At 41.1% G+C, this 19,411-nt stretch overlaps 1 protein-coding gene across 1 annotated transcript in view; it reads right to left on the reverse strand.

Annotated features, from left to right (window-relative positions):
* Positions 1-5,188: 5,188 nt before the first annotated feature.
* Positions 5,189-19,411, reverse strand: part of scn4ab (sodium channel, voltage-gated, type IV, alpha, b) — a 55,737-nt gene continuing 41,514 nt past the window's right edge. Inside the window, exons 16-25 of the mRNA XM_067412625.1 lie at positions 19,023-19,140; positions 17,820-17,977; positions 17,560-17,733; positions 16,986-17,108; positions 10,667-10,948; positions 10,516-10,569; positions 10,223-10,360; positions 10,035-10,139; positions 9,621-9,891; positions 5,189-8,489 (exon numbers count right to left, since the gene is read on the reverse strand). Of these exons, the coding sequence (XP_067268726.1) occupies positions 7,258-8,489; positions 9,621-9,891; positions 10,035-10,139; positions 10,223-10,360; positions 10,516-10,569; positions 10,667-10,948; positions 16,986-17,108; positions 17,560-17,733; positions 17,820-17,977; positions 19,023-19,140 (2,655 nt within the window). The 3' untranslated portion in view covers positions 5,189-7,257. The remainder of the gene's footprint in view (positions 8,490-9,620; positions 9,892-10,034; positions 10,140-10,222; positions 10,361-10,515; positions 10,570-10,666; positions 10,949-16,985; positions 17,109-17,559; positions 17,734-17,819; positions 17,978-19,022; positions 19,141-19,411) is intronic.

Genomic DNA, 19,411 nt, shown 5'->3' on the forward strand with positions numbered 1-19,411 from the left:
GGAAGTCAATGGCTCCAGTTAACTGTTTGGTTACTGACATTCTTCAAAAATATCTTCCCACTGACTCAACCCTTTAATTGAATCTCCCTACTACTAACTTTTTAGAATTTCAGTTTTCCTTTCCAAAATCACCCACTGCTTACGTTCAGAAGCTCTTCCATGTTTGTGGAATCGCACACACAGATCAGCCACTAGTCATGTGACTATCACTGAAAACTGAGACCCACGCAGCATTTGATCACTGGATTTACAGAAATATTTTCACCTTTTACAAGTGTTTTCTCGACACTGCAGTATTGCATATCTAATCCACTCCTGATTAACACATTGATAATTATTTTTAATTAACACTCCATGTATTAATGTTGGAAGGCTTTTGTCTTTCAAACACAGAAACATGTATTTCATTTTTAAATGCAGAGCAGAGATTCCCCAACTTTTGTTTTGTCAGCTGAAATTGCAAATAGGAATATTTTTCTTTTTTTTTTCTTTTGGAGTAAAATATGACTCCTTCACAGAAATTCACACAACCTTCAAGTAAGATCGTTCTTCTTCTATTAAGATAATGAGTAGTTATGCCATGTTTCCCTGAGTCTATTTTATTTATTTATATATCTGGTTTACCAATAGCCTCTCTTTTAATCGATTCTGGTCTCAGATCGGCTTGCCTGGCAAACATCTGAGACAGAGAAGAACTGACTGGCACCACAAGCATTCGAAAACTGTAACTTGCTTCCACCCTGTGGTTACAATAGGAATGGAAGCAGGTGCCAGAGGTAAATCCTCCATGATGCCTCAGCTGTTCTACTGGGCATTCTGATGACTGTCTACTGCCTGAACTTGGCACCTGTCTGCCAGTCAAGTGTAGGAAACCAATACTCCCTGAAGAAAGCCCTGCCAGGTGCAACTAAGAACAACATCCTTCCTCTAAATATCAACTAAATAAATATGACAATATATCAGGGGCGTTTCGGAGCATCTCCTCAAAAAATAAAACAATAAATAAACAAAATAGCTGGATGAGAACATACTCGATATTGCAACAATAAAACAACACATATTACACAACATGACCATGAAAAGTGGAAAAATCACATTTTGATGACTGTAGGACTTTTTAGTGATCAATCAGCTTGGGGAAATTAAGGGCATGCCAAGTTTCTTTGTCTGTGAACAGTTGATGAAATTTATACTTGGTTTTATTAAATAGAACTACATTGTTAGTATAAACATACAAAATAGAATTTTATTTAATCTCTCTTTTTATGTAATGTTTATTTGACCAGGAAGTGCAACAGGGGCATTAATTTACATTTGATATATAGGCTATAAAATGTGAGGACTTTGCCTCACCTACCAATTTTAAAACACCATGTGTATACCGGCATACAAATGTATACACACAAACTATATTGCCAAAAGTTTTGGGACATTTGCCTTTACATGCACATGAACTTTAATGGCATCCCATGAGGTCAGGACTCTAGAACACATCTCCACAGCTTTAGAGTCCAGTGGCGGTGTGCTTTACACCACTGCATCTGACGCTTTGCATTATACTTGGGGATGCAAGGCTTGGATGCAGATGCTCAGCCATGGAAACACATTCTCTTAAGCTCTTTACACACTGTTGAGCTCATCTGAAGGCCACATGAAGCTTGCTTCGTGGCTGAGCTGCTGTTCCCAATTGCTTCCACTTTGTTATAATACCAATAACCGTTGACTGTGAAAATTTCCCGAATGGACTTATTGCACAGGTGGCAACTTACAGTATCATGCTAGAACTCACTGAGCTCCTGAGAGCGACCCGTTCTTTCACAAATGTTTGTAGAATTGTCTGAAGCCTAGGCGCTTGATTTTATACACTTATGGAAGTGATTGCAACACCTGAATTCAAAGATTTGGAGGCGTGTCACAATACTTTTGGGAATATAGTGAATATATGTTGAGGCCTATATAATTTGTATGAGAATATGTTGCCTAAATAACTACTAATATTGCAAGATTTTGTTTGTCATTTCATTTCTAGCCACAAGAAGGCGCAATTAAATAATTTTTAAAAGAAGCTGTATTCACAATTATTCGAGCTTGAAGGGTATTTCATGTTTTAAAGCTGCATTCAGTTATTTTAGTCAAACAAAAACAGTCTGTGGTGTTAGTGGCTAATGAATTGAAAGTCTTGCACATTTACAGGAAATAGATGATTCTGTTTCTGAGTTGAATAGCACTTTAAGTCCCTTGAAATGTTGATCACAGCATTAACGTTCCCAAAGAGAACGCTTACAATTAGCTTGGAGTAGCAAGTATCATATCACTCATTCTAATGGAGTAAACAGAGATCTCAAGTTAAGGTGAGTTGGCGCAATGCTGAAATGATCTCATATTCAAGTGGACAGCTTTACATACCGGAGCCATTTAAATGACAAGTTCTATAGAGAACACTGTCTACTGACCTGCTTCCACTTTTCACTGCCGACTGGACGGATCTGTGTTATCATCCTCTCTTTACTCTGTATCCCTTTTTAACCCTTACATTTGGTCTCACAATCAGACAATCACCAATAGCCTATGTGTATGTGTGTGACAGCCTTTAGGCAAAGAAGAGGCACCTGCCCCTGACCACCTGCTACATGTTCGCATTGACCTTTGACCGTTTCGTTGTAAACTTTTGACATATGCACTTGCAGCCATAACTTTTCTGCATGAAAACAAGACCTGTCTTTCTGAGTCCTTAAACAATAAAGAGACCTATAAGCTGTGCACAGAAAACGCTCTTCCTTTAAATCAAACTCTACCTTGTTCCCACTTCTAGTCAACTCTTGTTTCAAAGGGGGGCAATGTTACACATCCACCCTGGAATGTACTGACTCCTTCCCACCCACTCTCCGGTTCCACAAGCTGATCATCACAGTTCTAGACTTCTCATGTTGCATCTCTCCGGCAGCTGCGGCTTCTTTGCTTTGGAGCCACCACTCGTTGATGGGACAAGCTTCTCCAGTGCTTCCTAAGCTTAATAAAGGCTGAATCCCAGGAGAGGCCTTTCACATTCGCGTCCACCCTGTAAAAGTAGCAAACAAAGGTTGTTCAGGTCAAGTGTGCCTACCTGACAGTGTTAAGCACTGTGTAGTGTATTTATACAGTTAATGAAGCAACTCCCGCCTGTTTGTTGTGAACAGTTACCTTACATATGTTGGATTTGTGACTTCTGCGCATAATAACTTTCTCCATATTTATATCCTGTCCCATGTCTATTGATTAACATCCATACAAATAAATACATGTATTATAAATAAATGTATTAAATGTAAATGAATTAATATATACATAAATATGCAAATATATAAATACAATATAAATAAAAATGACACATTTTTCAGATTTTGACTATTTAAAGTTTTTAAATATGCGTGTAGCCTATGAATATTTAGAAAATATAAATAAAAAAATGTTTTAAAAGGGAAAATTAAATAGAAAGAAAAATAAAGCAAACAATTAATACATTTATATAGTCCCAGACTAAAATGCATGTTCGAGCTGTTTTAATTGAAAGCGTCTCTTAATGAGATGTCTTAAAATATATCAGTACCATTTTAATTGCAATGTTTTTTTTTTTCTTCTTTTAAGCCTAAGGCATGTTTATTAAAGCTACTTAATTGTCTTAATGGAAGGCCTAATCCTGGCTTAATCTAAGCCTTGTCTGTGAAACAGGCTCTAGTGATATATTATAAATTATAAAGGCCGTAACCATGTCTTGAACATTTTTTCATTAAAATCAAAGTTGTTCGGTGATTATATATTAAGAGCAGGGACACGTTTGTATGCATTTTGTTTCTTGATTTCACCGGAAATAATACAGCAACAGCATTAAAGTTCACCAAAAAATGAAGATTCTGTCATTAATTACTTACCCTCATGTCGTTCGACACCCATAAGACCTCCGTTCATCTTCGGAACACAAATGAAGATATTTTTGTTGAAATCCGATGACTCAGAAAAGCCTTCATTGACATCAATGTCATTTCCTCTCTCAAGACCCATAAAGGCACTAAAGACGTCGTTACAAAGCCCATCTCACTACAGTGGCTCCACAATCATTTTATGAAGTGACGAGAATAGTAAACAACAAAATAAATATGACGGGACGATTTCAAAACAAATCTATGAACCATCAGGGGTTCATGATTTGGATCGCCAAAGTCACCTGATTTCACCAGTTTGGCGACACGCAATCCGAATCACGAATAAAATTGAGGCAAACCAGACTAAAATGTAACTTTTAAACCTTTTTGTCATCCTAACAACAATATAAAGAGCGCTGCATAACGAAGTGCATCAAAATTCAAATATTAGAGGGGACAAATTTTGGCTATTTCTAATTATTGGGGGGGGGGGGGGGGGGGACTTCTCCCCCTCAGTGTCTGGTAGTTACGGCCCTTTAAATTATAAGAGTTCATTTCAAGAATATTCTCTCGAGTAATAAACCCTCAGCACTGAGAGTGTCACTCAGACGCCAGTGAGAATGAATGAGCGTATTAACACCACTCGGCTTCCACTCATCAGTGAGAGAGATGCACTGAACGCCTGTCCTGAGGTCACGCTTCACAGCTGACCCCTGACCTGATTTGTATGCACGGAACTTGGGCGGCTGTGATCCAGGGGATGCCGCAGTAGTAGGCTACTACATCCATCGAGCGCATGTGTTATGTATAGGTTTGAATGCGTGTAGGCTACTACAACATACCTTGCATAGCCTATTTAGTTTATTAATTTCAACAAATCTATCCCTAAAGGATACGTTTTTCAATCAGTAAAGATTAAATAATATATTAATAAACCATTACCCTTAAAGTAAGCTCAGTACTAAAAAAATATCTTGACCACATGGTGGCGCGTGTTTGCCATATCAGCTAGACAATTTGCAATAAAAAAGTTTTTATTTTTTATTATTCGGTTTATGGTAAAGTGATTCTTAACTTTGCTGTTTTCTTAACTTTGATTCTTAACTTTGCTGTCTCTTGTCTGCATTTAATAAAACACTAATGACATTAAAACAAATATTACAAAGAGAAATGTAATATTTGAGAAACTTTTTGTCATTGCATATTGTTAGAACATAATAACAACTCAAAGACTCAAAAAACAGGAGTTTATTTCAGTTATGTAAACAGAGATAGAATATATAATAAAATGTACAGATATTTCAGAAAAATGTTACATTATCCATAACATGCATTCAGCAAGTGACAGATTCTGTGAGGTGTCAATACATTCAGTAAACTGCGTGTTAGTACATGTAAGCAGAAAATTATCTAATAAAAATAATAATAATAATTCTTAATCGTGATTTAATTAGAAAATCAAATAATAAACCAACAAGGTTTTTATAATTGCGAACCATTAAGAAGTGAATTCTGATTCATAGTCTATTATTATTTGTCTTAGTTTAATTAATAAAATCAATGATAAATGTTTTTTTCTGAAAAGCATTCAGTTATTCCACTTACGTGCATTCTATTTCAATCACTGTCAGGTTATTGCTGCATGAACAAACCGAATTATAGGTTGAATTTGACCGTAGTCCTCATCTCTCTGCTTATCATCCTCACTTTTGGCTTGCATTTCACAAATATAAAAAGAAAGTGATAGAAATGCCGTAAAGAGTTTGAAAGCAACCGAAGCTTCATGCTTTATATAAGTGCTTATTCTAACACTTTCAGCTTGGGGGCTTCAATACCTGGGGCATGTTTAATTACATTAAATCTATCGTCAAAAGTACAAAATGTTTTACCAACTCAATAAAAAAAAGAAAAAAAAAAGATGTGAAACAACAAGCAAATGAAAATTCTTCTTTAAAAACATTTAAACCCCTTTACCTGGCAGCCAAAAATAAACTTATCATATTTGAAATGCTGTTAAATCAGTTATGTGAGAAAAAGATAAATTGTTAACTTTGCTATTAAACGTTTATCATCAAAATGACAACACATTTGAGCGATTAACTGTAAATGCTGGACAGTAAAGCATGATAGGGATGCTGACAGTCTGGTCAGGTCTGAGTCTCTGGAGGCATTAGCAGACTGAGTGTCCACAGAACATCATATAGACAGACAGTCTTCACAGAATGCTAATAAAAAGTTAGATGCAATATGCTAAGCCAGATAATTTTTGATTTCATTCTGACCCTGATACAACCATTCATACACGTCGATTTTAAACAAAGCATAGTTTCTCTTCTACAGAATATTCTCTGTATATTGTGTCATTATGTCCATTATCAGTCATTACGGTGGGTTGAACAACCTAACACTCAGGACACTGTTGCACATCTGACTTAAAAAAAGTAAAAATTACCTACATACATAAGCCAATGATTTTACAAACTATATATACTTGCAAATAACAATTTGCAAGTATACCCCACCACACTTATAAGGCTCATTAGGCAAGTTAAACATTACAGAATACATATTTCAGTATGTTCTATTTGTTTTATGGTCTGAGTTATCATGGGTACATTTAATATTACAGTCATATTTTTGTCTTTGGGAAAATATTTTGGTTTTATATGATTTAAGGTTTTAAATGTTACCCGAGTCAATAACCAAATGTACTGCTGTTAGTAAAGTAAAGTATAAAGACAAATGTACATAATATTACATGTCTTTACAGTGAACTGCAGTAAATTAAGACTAATATACTTGATTCAATTCGGATTAACAGGTTGCCATTGTTAATTAACGGTTAGTGCAAAATCAGAACAAGGTTTAATTTTAAATGCTACAGTTAATTGTTAACTGTTAAATGCAATTCATACTACAAAAATGATCTGTAATTAACAATTAAAACAGGATTTACTTTAGGTCAAGTCTGTTCTGGCGATCATGGTAAGTCGTGGGGTTTCCTTTCCTGTTATTTCTCTAAATTAGTTTTGAATGATTAGTTATCATTCCCATTGACAATTTTTCTTGTTGTCACTTCAGGTTCTGTGCGTCAAAATCATTGATGTCTGCACTAAGAGCCCAATCATTTCCAGTGCCATTAGACAAAGTGTTGATCGTCTTCTCAAGGGCAGTGCTGAGTGAGAGAAGCATCAATAATATTGATTACATCTCCTAGCCATTCACAAAGAATCTTCACCATACTAACTCAATGAATTTCTTTCATACTGGCTGCTGTGTGCCGAAGTATAACTCAGTCCTGAAGGGTCTCAGTATTGTTACGCTTACAAAATTGAGGGTACACCATGGCTTGAACCTGCTACACAACGGACTCCCTCAATTTTTCTGCAGCGGTTGAGGAGTCAGGAAAAGGTGCGGAGTGCAAGACCACATCGCTCTGAAGCTTTACTGGGGGACGCTTAGTCCCTGACTGTGTTTTCCCACATTGAGAGAAAGAGAAACCCACAGGTTTGTTGTCCTCAATGGCCTGATCTCCATAAAGATGCCCCATTTTCTTAGCGATCATCCCCACGTTCTCTGGAGCCTCTTCATCTTGTCTCTTTGAGTCAGTCTTCTCTCTGTACATATATGAGGCGTGTTTGAGGCAGCGTTTGAGGATGTGCGTGCGGTAGGCTTTTTGAATGGTCGAAGCGGCCACTTCTTCTTGCTTACGTCTGAGAGTGGTGGTGATGGGCTCATATGAAACCTTCGAGGGGTTGTTCGCCATGAACTTCTCCTCCATAGTTGCTTTCATGGCATCCATCTGGCCTGAATCACCCAGCACCTCTGTAGTGAGCGCCAGGAGGATGTCCAGACAGTGGATCTTATCACCAGGGACCATGGGAAGGTCCATTGTGATCAACTTCAATATGTTCGGTTTCGGGATTCTCAGGGGGTCTTTCAGCGTGTCGCAGAATTCAGACAGTCTACTGTAATCGATGAATTGAGAAGCAGACGGGTCAAATTTCTCCCAGGTTTCATAGAACATCTCAAAGTCGTCCTCGCACAAGGGATCACTGCTTTCTTCCGTTGCTACGTTGAAGTTTTCCAGGATAATGGCTATGTACATGTTGACCACAACGAGGAACGACATGACAATGTAGCTGCAGAAGAAGACAATGCCCACTGCTGCGTTCCCACAGTTTCCTCGGATAGGCGATCCCGGATTCTCCAAGTTCGGGTCGCAGTCTGGTGGACTGTTGAGAATAGGCGACAACAGTCCGTCCCAGCCGGCGGACGTCGTTATCATGAACAAGCATATGATACTGTTCCCGAAGGTCTCGAAATTAAACATGTCATCAATGCCTGCTTCTTTTTTCACGTACCCAAAGTTGGACATGCCGAATATGGAGAAAATGAACATGATTAAGAATAATAGGAGGCCAATGTTGAAGAGGGCAGGAAGTGACATCATCAGTGCAAACAATAACGTCCTGATTCCTTTCGCACCCCGGATGAGACGCAGGACGCGGCCAATTCTGGCCAGTCGGATGACACGAAACAGCGTAGGTGACACAAAGTACTTCTCGATGAGGTCTGCCAGCAAAAGACCTGTAAGATGACAATGAATGAAGAATTATAATCAATTAGATAATTATTTAATCTAATCTACAAGTATCTAATCTAGTACTAAGTAAAAGGTACTCCTTGCATTCATGCTGATTTTATATGATTTTCAAAAACAATAATGGCATTTACAAGACTCTAAAAATGTCATGTAAATCAAGTTTAAAGTAATACCTTATTTACCTACACCCTGAATATGCAAGTGAGTGTAATATTTTTTATAAATCTTTAAAAAATATATTCCGTTTTTTATATATATATATATATATATATATATATATATATATATATATATATATATATATATATATATATATATATATATTATTTCTGATTATGGCATATATAGCTTTCTGCCCACCCAATTAGACTAATAAAGTAATTATAAAAAACCCCCACAAATGCTTGATCAAGGGCATCAGCAAAATGCCTGCGGGTCGGTTCAGGTCAGGGTCGGGCTCGGGCAGGGAATCTAAACTCTAGTGTGAGTTCCCTCGATAAAGGAACTTCTCGGGTTATGACTATAACCCTTGTTCCTTGAGAGGGAATGAGACACTACGTCTCGCCGCCATGCCTTGTCTCGCCAGAGCACCAGCTTCATCGCGAGGAGCTGCATGTGCTTTGTGCCGGCGTCCCTTTGTAGCATCCGGTATGGTCATCACGTACCACCAATCTGGTATAGACAGATTTCATTCATGATTTAGACGCGTCACTCTGTGGGCGTTCCCCAGAGTTTCGTCACTCGACGACGCAGTGTATCATTCATTTTCAGGAAACAAGGGTTATAGTCATAATCCAAAACATTTTTCCACATGACTGAGATATAACTCAGATAAATGTTTTTTCAAATATTAATAAAAAGTGAAGCAGTTTTGTTGAAGCGTTCAAAGTGTCAGGTATAATAATAAAGAAGTATGCCAAATTACTTACTAATTTCTTTTGTCTTCAATATGAAATTAAAATTCATTTAAAAAATGTTCATCATAGAAAATCATAGAAGATGAATTCCGTTTGAATTTAAATGAATATACAGGACAAAAGAACTGAATCCTGTCACTGAACTATTAACATTTTTCTCTGATTGCTTGATGATTACTCTTAATAAAGCAGCCTTACCCAATATTGAAAGAATGACCACCACAAAATCAAAAATGTTCCACCCAATGGAGAAGTAGTGATAGCGCAGGGCAGTGATCTTGAGAATGCACTCTCCGGTGAAGAGCACAATGAAGACGAAGTTGATCCAGAAAAGAATATATTCCTTCTCCAAACTCTGGTCATCTGTCTCTACCATCATCGTCACCATGTTCAGGCAGATCAGAACCATAATGAAGATGTCAAAGAATTGCTTGGTGACCAAGTCGAATACCAAGCCTTGGAAGCAGTTCTTCAAACATCAGATATATCCAGGCAGCATATATGGGAGAAGAGCATCCCAAGGAGAAGAAGATGCAGTTAGTACTTCTAAATAAAACATATCAGATTCAAGTATCAAGGATTCATCTGTGAAAAAGTTCCAATATATATTACCGTAGGCCTTGGAATTGGTTTCTGTGGCTTTTTGGAGCCAAGTTTCTTCATGGCATTGTAGTATTTTTTCTGCTCTTCTGTCATGAAGATGTCCGTTCCTCCTAAGTAAAGGCACACAGACAATTATTCCAGGGCATAACGTTGTTTAGTGTCACTACAGATGAAGAAGAACCACTGCAGACACTTATCTTTGCCTTTTGTTGGTTGAAATTGTCAATTATGACACCAATGAATAGATTGAGGGTGAAGAAAGAGCCAAAAATGATGAAGATCACAAAGTAAATGTACATGTAGAGGTTTGACTCATACTCTGGCTGCATTTCAACCTGCGTGGAGAACAATGTTAAGGAATTGCACAAGTATTGTAGGAAAATAGTAAGTTCATAAGACTAATTTGTGGTAAAAAATGTGAGATAGCACACTTGTACCAACTATTCATGATTCTCTTATTCTCTTAGTTAAAGGTTAAAATTAACATTACACCACGGGAATCCACAGCAGCATACATGATGTCCATCCATCCTTTAAATGTTGCCTGAAAACACAGTGTATTTTTTATGTATTTCACATAGCAGGTCAGTGCACATCTGTTTACGGAGGACAGACATTTGACGACTAATATCAATGCTCACCACTTGCAGTAAGGAGAGGTAGCCCATGCCTACGTTATCAAAGGTGACCTTCATAATCTTCCATCGCACACCTGAATCATTCTGAGCGAGCTCCATGCATTCAGTCTTATTGTCGACCTCAGTGGGAAGGAAATATGTCTCTGATGTTTGGTTGAAGCAGTAGTAGAATTTTCCAGCAAAAAGGTTGACTCCCATGATGCTGAAGATGAGCCAAAAGATTAGGCACACCAGGAGAACGTTGAAGATGGAGGGGATGGCCCCCACCAGGGCATTCACCACCACCTATGCACATTGACAGTGTGAGAGCCTGAAACCCAGCCCAACCCTTAACCTTCACTAGGATTTAAAAGCCATCTTTATGTATTTTAATATTTACATAGTCATGTGACTGATGTGAATGGTAAAACCCATATAGAACTGCAACACAGGCTGTTTTGAAATCACAAATATTTAGATCACCTCCCAAAAGAAGAAAAACAAAAAAATGTGACCAAAATGCAAGTTTTGGGCACTTGTGATCTCTATACACACTTGCTGTAGTATTTCAATCACTAAAACAGCGGGACATTATAAAACGCCTTACGTGAAAAGCGGCTTATTTGTTACAGCAACATTAGAGGGGTAGTTAGCCTAGGGAGTAAAACTTTAGTTGGTGTGTAATTTTGCTGTTTGATCACAAAAAAAGATCTGCACGGATACAAAGCTCAAAGTCCTCTCCAAAGGAAGAGTTCCAAGAACTACAAGGAACGACTACATTTTTCCGGATCTTGTGAAGTCACAGTGTTACTCATTCAAATAATCTCTGCCCATGGAATATGTACAAACTTGGGATGAGGCCTAGTTGAGCTGCATTACAGAAGACAGTGTTTTTTCAACCCTGTTTCCCACAGTTTTTTTGACCTTGCTAAAGCTGATAAACTTAGAGTGGTTAAAACCTATTTTAAACCTGATCATTATAACCTCAACGTTTATCTGTGCGCTGCACATTTTATAGAGAACAGCTGCCAAATATGTCTTATTATTTCTAGTTGCATTTTCTATTCACAGTTCCAATTGTTAGTTTTATGTTGTTGCTATGATGTCAACAAAGGGCAGAGCTTTGCCTCTGCACACCTGCTAGCAATTATTGGTGTTGATATAGTGTTTATTGTTTGTCTTGCTATTACCGGACCAAGCTCAATCTTTTAAAGGTGCCCTAGAATGAAAAATTGAATTAACCTTGCCATAGCGAAATAATAAGAGTTCATGGGCATCACAAATTGTGAGTCATTGCCTCTTACTTCTTATGTAAATCTCGTGAATCCAAAACTCCACGGAGAAAAAAGTGCTTTTCAACATAAACCCAACAGTGACGCAAGCATTAATATGCATGCCGCCAACATTTGCATCTGTCCAAACATGTTCATTGTCAGGCGGAAATGGAGCGAATCATCAGGTAAACAAGCTGCTCTCATGGACACACTTCATGTTCCAGGCTGTTCAGGAGACCTGAGGACTTTACATATGCTTCCCACAGATAAAAAATGTCAACAGTCATGGTTGATGTTTATAATCCGATACCACAACAATTTAATTCAAGATCGTTCGTTTGTTCGGCCTATTTCAAGCAAGCTTTGCTCAGTGTCTTAAACTGAAGAAAGTGGCAACTGTATTCTTGCAAGCAGTAAGTAGCGATTTATCCACTTATTGACTGTTTAAACAATTTCTGATTAAACTGAAAGTTTCTTAGAGAGACAGCATTGTCTAGATAACGCAAGATGCTAGTACAGTAACAATAGGAAACGTCTCGGGTTATGAATATAACCCATGTTCCCTGAGAGGGAACGAGACACTGCGTCATCGTAGATGACACATCGGGGAACACCCTCGGCGTGACGCTGCTGAGTTCATATCAAAAAAGTCCAATCCTGATTGGTGTTGCGTCATGACGTAACGAGTGACGGCATACTCGGAGGTATAAAGGGACGCCGGCATAAGCAAACGCAGCTTACTGCTATGAAACGGGACGCTCTGTCGATAGGCGGGGCTACGAGACGCAGTGTCTCGTTCCCTCTCAGGGAACATGGGTTATATTCATAACCCGAGACGTTCCCTTTATCGAGGGAACTCGCACTGCGTCATCGTAGATGACACATCGGGGAACGAGTACCCACTAGTCCTCGCCTATCTTGAGCCCCCTGATATGGACCGGAGTGCATACTCAGGGGGCGAGCACCCTAGCGCCTGGTGTCGCCGGGAGGTGCAGACTGTAATATTTGATGAAAGTATGCGGGGTGGCCCACCCAGCCGTTTCGCAGATTTCCTGCAAAGAAGCTCCAGAAAGGAGGGCTACTGAGGAGGCAATGCCCCTGGTAGAGTGAGCCCTCAAGGCTATAGGTGAAGGCAAGTTGCGCACCTGATAGGCCATGGCTATTGCCTGGACAATCCATGGTCTGTTTTGCCACAGGCAGCCCTTTCCTAGGTGGACCAAAGCACACTAACAACTGGTCTGACTTCCTCCACTGGGCAGACCTCAGCTAGTCGTCGATATAATTTAGTACACGGATGCCCTGGAGTCTTAGCGGAGCCAGGGCTGCATCCATGCACTTTGTGAAGGTGCGAGGTGAAAGAGCTAGGCCAAAGGGAAGAACCCGATATTGGTGCGCTTCGCCCCCGAAAGCGAACCTCAGGAACTTCCAGTGACTGGGAAGGATGGAGATATGGAAGTATGCGTCTTTTAGATCTATCGTGATGAACCAGTCCTCGAACTGGATCTGACTAACGATGACAGGAATGGTTACCATCCTGAACCTGTATCTCCTCAGAGATCGATTCAGAATTCGGAGATATAAAATTGGACGCAACCCCCCATCCTTCTTGGGAACTATGAAGTACCGGCTGTAGAACCTGACCTCTCTCTCCGGCAGGGGGAGCCTTTCTATCGCCCCTTTTACCAGCAGAGAGTGTACTTCCTGCCCCATTACCCCCACCTGCTCAGGACCGACCACCGTCCAGACTATCCCCCCAAATTTCGGGGGAGGAACTCTGAACTGTAGTCTGTAGCACCGTTCTACAGTGCGCAGGGCCCACACAGAGATATTCGGAGGGCATGACCATGCGCCGAGATACTCTGATAAGGGAACCAGCCTCTCGAGGCTGGCCTGGGGTATCGACCGAACCTCTCCTTCGACCCCCTGAAGCGGATACCCAGCAGGGACTAGTCGAGGTAGATTTTCGGTGTGCGAACGCATTCGCTGTTTTGCCGCAGATTTGATATGTGCCGGCCAAAGTAACGCGCAAACGCGGGGGAACGACGTGGCCCGGAGCACTTTTGACTACGAGAGCGCAACATCGATTCCCAGAGAGCTCCGGGGGGAGAACGACCTCGGTTGCTCTGCCCCGTGGGGGACAGCTCTCAGCGGCCCTGCCGCAGCTAGGACCGCTTGGAAGCCTTCTTAGCCTGAATGACCTCCCTCAGGTCGGTCTTTGGCTTCGAAGACTTCCCGCGAGAGCGTCGCTTCTTCTGCCAAGCTCCCTCAAGAGGGGCATGAGCGACGCTCTGCTTCTGCACCTCGCGGTGCGAGGAGCCCTGTGCTGGCTGGGACTGCCCACTGGAGGCAGCCCTGCTGGAAGAGCCCCAGCGGCGAGGGATGAACTGGCTGAGGGCGGCCACATTCTTTTACACCTCCTGAAACCTCTCGACGACGGTGCTCACAGCGCTGCCGAAAAGGCCAGAAGGCGAAATCGGGGAATCAAGGAGAAAATGTTTGTCTCTCTCCCTGATCCCCGACAGGTTGAGCCAGAGATGCCTCTCTGCGCACACCAAACTCGCCATGGAGCGGCTGATAGCACGGGCCGCCTCTTTGGTGACATGGAGAGACAAATCAGCCTTCCTCAGCTCAGTCACATCCTTCGGGGAGGGACCCTCGCCCTCATCAAGCTCCTTCAGCAAGTCCGCTTGGTAGGCCTGCAGAACTGCGAGAGTGTGCAGGCACCCACCAGCACGACCAGCCGAACTTTATGCCCTTCCCACCAGCTTCGATGTCTCTCTGCATGGTTTAGAGGGCAATGCCGGGGTCTTCAATGAAGCTGCTGTCTCAGGTGAGAGGTGGCCCGCGAGCGCCTCTTCAACCTTCGGCAGCGCAACATATCCCTTCTCAGACGCCCCCAGCACATTAGCCAAGTCAAGTGCAGGGGGCGTAGTCAAACGCGCTGAGAAGGGTTTTTCCCACGCCCTGCACAACTCATTGTGCAGGTCGGGGAAAAACGGCAGACCCCGGCGTGGAGGCTGAGCTCGGCGCTTGAAGAAGCGCTCATCCAGCTTATTTGGTGGCTGGATGTGCACCTCTTCCTGTGGCCAATCTAAACTTAGCCTGGCCACAGCGCGAGTCAGGACCTCCACAAGCTCCTCCATAGCCTGCGAGTGGGGTGGCGACTGCCCCATTGCGCCTGCTTTGGTGCTCATTGTCAACGACCCCTCAGAGTCGGACAGCATGAGCACCTGATCCTCCGCCTCATGGGAAGAAGCCGCAGCGCGGGCTTCCACACGTGGCGGCAGGATCTCTGAATCGTCAGAGGAAGATGCCTCAACATTCCCTAATCCTGCTGACAGATCCATCTGCGAGCCCCACGATCCGCGGCGCCGCTCTGCCTCAGCAACAGCAGGCCCAGAACCGCGAGGCTCGCGAGGCTGGCCGGCCTCGTCAAAGACCGCCAGCCGCGAGCGCAGCACTCTCAGCGGCAGCTTATCGCACTCACCGCAAGCCGCTCCCTCAAGAGCGGCCCGGGCGTGCTGGACGCCGAGACACTGCACGCAGAGCTGGTGTGTGTCCGTGCCCGCGATGAAACGCAGACAGGGAGGCACACACCGTCTGAATTGCTCGCTCGTCATAATTCTCTAATAATATTGCAGCCCTACGGGACAAATAACACCAAATAGACAGACAGAACACAAAGCGGCATCCCTTTATACCTCCGGGTATGCCGTCACTCATTACGTCATGACGCAACACCAATCAGTATTGGACTTTTTTGATATGAACTCAGCAGTGTCACGCCGAGGGCGTTCCCCGATGTGTCATCTACGATGACGCAGTGCGAGTTACCTCGATAAAGGGAACTCCAAGTACCATACCAAACTAAATAGTGTGTCTAATGACAAAAGGGTAATATTATTTTGTATTACAAAATACAACCGTAGATACTTTGCTTAGATCGATCCTTCTAGCAAACGTCACCTTTTCCACCATATAAGTTAAAACGATAGTCATTTGACAAGGCTATTCATTTTGTAAAAATATAAGTTATATATTTATATTTTTGAGAACTGACGTATAGTGTTTCCTATGATGTTTTTGCCTATTTCTATTTCAGATTAGGCTACATCACAGTCACTGCGTAACCTTATCCTACATTGTGATTAACGTTATATAAACATGCAATATCGTTGACGAAAAAAGACAAGTCTAAAATGTAGGCTGAATGACACACTTCAAGCAGAACATCTCACATGGAGATTGATAAAATGCAGCTTACTTGTTTATTGGCGTTTTCAGATCGTCCGTGTGCGAGAGAGATCCCGTGCATATGGTTGTCAGATTGGATATGTTTAGGTAAAAATAGAAGAGCTCTGTTTGGGGGATTTAATTACTGAAATCTGGCAACCACACGAACGCAAGCTCTTTCTCGCGTGCGGATGATCGGAAAACACCAATAAACAAGTAAGCTGCATTTTTCTCCATTTGAGATGTTTTGCTTAAAGTGTCATTCAGGATGGTCAGGACTCACGAGCCGCTTCACTGAACTACTGTGAGCTGCTGAAATAAGCCAATCAGAGCAGAGCTCAACATTAATATTCATGACCCTTCCAAATAAGGCAAAAACAGAGAATTACATCCTAGGGACAATTTATAGGGTTGTAAATGGACCTGTAAAACTGTATCTGGACAATTTTTTCCCTTAAATAAGCCACATACCCATATCTATGTAGATATCAGAGAACAATTTAAGATATTGTTTCAAATCATTCTAGGGCACCTTTAAAATTGAACATTGGTCTGGGGAGTCAGCTCTGTATCAATGGCCATAGTTTAAATGACCCTCTACAAAACAGGATAGTCTTTCAACCAATCAGACCAATGGTCCGTCGCTTCTTTTTCCGTAATTTGTTTAAACCCGTAAATAGCACGCCAGGTGGATAAGCCAACAAAGTGATTGGTCCCCAAAAATTTATAACAGAAGAAGGATAAAACAATATACTGGTTTCCAGCCTGAATTGCAGGGTAAAATTAAATGTTAAGCTGAGGGTGCACAGCAGAAAACTTCCTACAAACACACTTACCCTCATTCCTTCAAACCTGGAGAGAGCTCGAAGAGGTCTTAGCGCTCTCAAAGTCCTGAGAGACTTAATGGCCCCCAGTTCAGAGTAGCCTAAGATGTTTGCAGTCAAGCTGATCAGGGACACCTGCAGAAATATTAATTCAAATAAAGTATATTACAAAGTGTAGGTATAAAGTATATAATCAGTAACATATATTGAATCCCCAATTCTCAAAATACTTAAAATAACCCTTACTGTTTTTTGGTTTGTATGATTAAAACTATTTCATATAAGAAAAAACTAATTTGAAAAAATATCTCCTGGTTAGAACATAATGCGCCCCATAAAGCGATATTGACTACTCCAGTTATGATTAAATGAATTGTGAAATACACATGATTTTAACTTTGAGATGTACACCATCCATTTACTAATAGCAGAATAATGCAGAAGCTGTAATAAAATATGAGATATTAAAGAAATAAACTGTAATGTAACTGTACATTAATTCATTTTTAATGGCTTTCAGGGTGGGAATTTTATTTGTAATTTTAACATGCAATTTTCTGTTGAAGTGGGATGAACTAATACTTACATCAACGATGAGAAAGTCCAGCCAACACCAGGCATTTGTGAAATAGACCTTGAAACCATAGGCTATCCATTTCAGAAGCATCTCGATGACAAAAACATAGGTGAAGACCTGATCTGCATATTCAAGGATGATTTTAATCATTCTCCGTTGTTCAATGTATATGTCCTCAAATGCCTAGTAAAAAAAAACATACATATGAAAAAAATAATAATTCAGTGGGCTCTGGTTATGCAAAAACAATGGTTTATTGACTGACTCACCAAAGCTCCACTGCTGAGGAGAATCATGAAGATGATAAATGTTTCAAAATAGCTGTGCTCCACAATGGCATAGCAGGTTCTACGGAGGTTCCACCATGCCTTCCCTTTACCCTGGGTAACATCATCAAGCTTCAAGAAAGGACATCGCCTAATGCAGTCTAGGAACGCAGAAAAACAAAAATGTTAATAACAAGAATATAACTCATGCACATCCAGGGTAGCTCCCTACCGTTCCACCACATTCCAAAGATACTCTATTGGGTTGAGATCTGGTAACTGTGGGGGCCATTTTAGTACAGTGAACTCATTGTCATGTTCAAGAAAACAATTTGAAATGATTCAAGCTTTGTGACATGGTGCATTATCCTGCTGGAAGTAGCCATCAGAGGATGGGTACATGGTGGTCATAAAGGATTGGACATGGTCAGAAACAATGCTCAGGTAGGATGTGGCATTTAAAATATGTCCAATTGGCACTAAGGGGCCTAAAGTGTGCCAAGAAAACATCCCCCACACCATTTCACCACCACCACCAGCCTGCACAATGCTAACAAGGCATGATGGATCCATGTTCTCATTCGGTTTACGCCAAATTCTGACTCTACCATCTGAATGTCTCAACAGAAATCGAGACATCGTCAGACCAGGCAACATTTTTCCAGTCTTCAACTGTCTAATGTGGGTGACCTCTAGCTTTAACAAGGCATTTTTGCCCACAGGACTGCTGCATACTGGATGTTTTTCCATTTTCACACCATTCTTTGTTAACCCTAGAAATGTTTGTGCGTGAAAATCCCAGTAACTGAGCAGTTTGTGAAATATTAAGACTGGCCAGCTTGGCACCAACAACTATGCCACGCTCAAAACTGCTTAAATCACCATTCTTTCCCATTCTGACATTCAGTTTGGAGTTCAGGAGATTGTCTTGAACAGGACCACAACCCTAAATGCATTGAAGCAACCGCCATGTGATTGGTTGATTAGATAATTGCATTAATAAAAAATTGAACAAGTGTTCCTAATAATCCTTTAGGTGAGTGTATATTGGGTCTATAGTTAACCGAGACAGTGAAATGATGGCTATTGCTTGCTGGGTTTACTCGTTACTTAAAAAAAGTAACTTGATTACTTAACTTGCATTACTTGTAATGCTTTACCCCCAAAACTGCTCAGTTCAATACATAGTCATTGTTCACATCTCACTCTCTGTGTAGCAGTCCACAGGGGTGGTGGAGTCCTCTTCTTCTACCTCTACTACCTCTTCTACCTCAGGAGCTTTGTCCACTGTGCTGCAGGTTGATGAATCATCTCCATCTGTCTTCTGTACAGATGAAAACACTGCAGGTTAATACTGTCTCTAGGATGAACATAACTTTTACAACTTTTACAAGCAAATCAATATCCTCCATTTGGCAGATGCATCTGCAGATGCAGATCCTAAGCAACTTGCATTGAATTGGTAGGTATACAATTTAGCCGCTAATGCATTCTCTGGGAATCAAAACCCATGACACTGGCATTGTTAGTGACATACTACACTGTTTGAGCTACAGGAATCCTGCAGATTTGAAGATTGCGTAGAGCTAAGAGGT

This window comes from Pseudorasbora parva, chromosome 2, assembly GCF_024679245.1.
Source record: "Pseudorasbora parva isolate DD20220531a chromosome 2, ASM2467924v1, whole genome shotgun sequence".
NCBI lineage: Eukaryota > Metazoa > Chordata > Actinopteri > Cypriniformes > Gobionidae > Pseudorasbora > Pseudorasbora parva.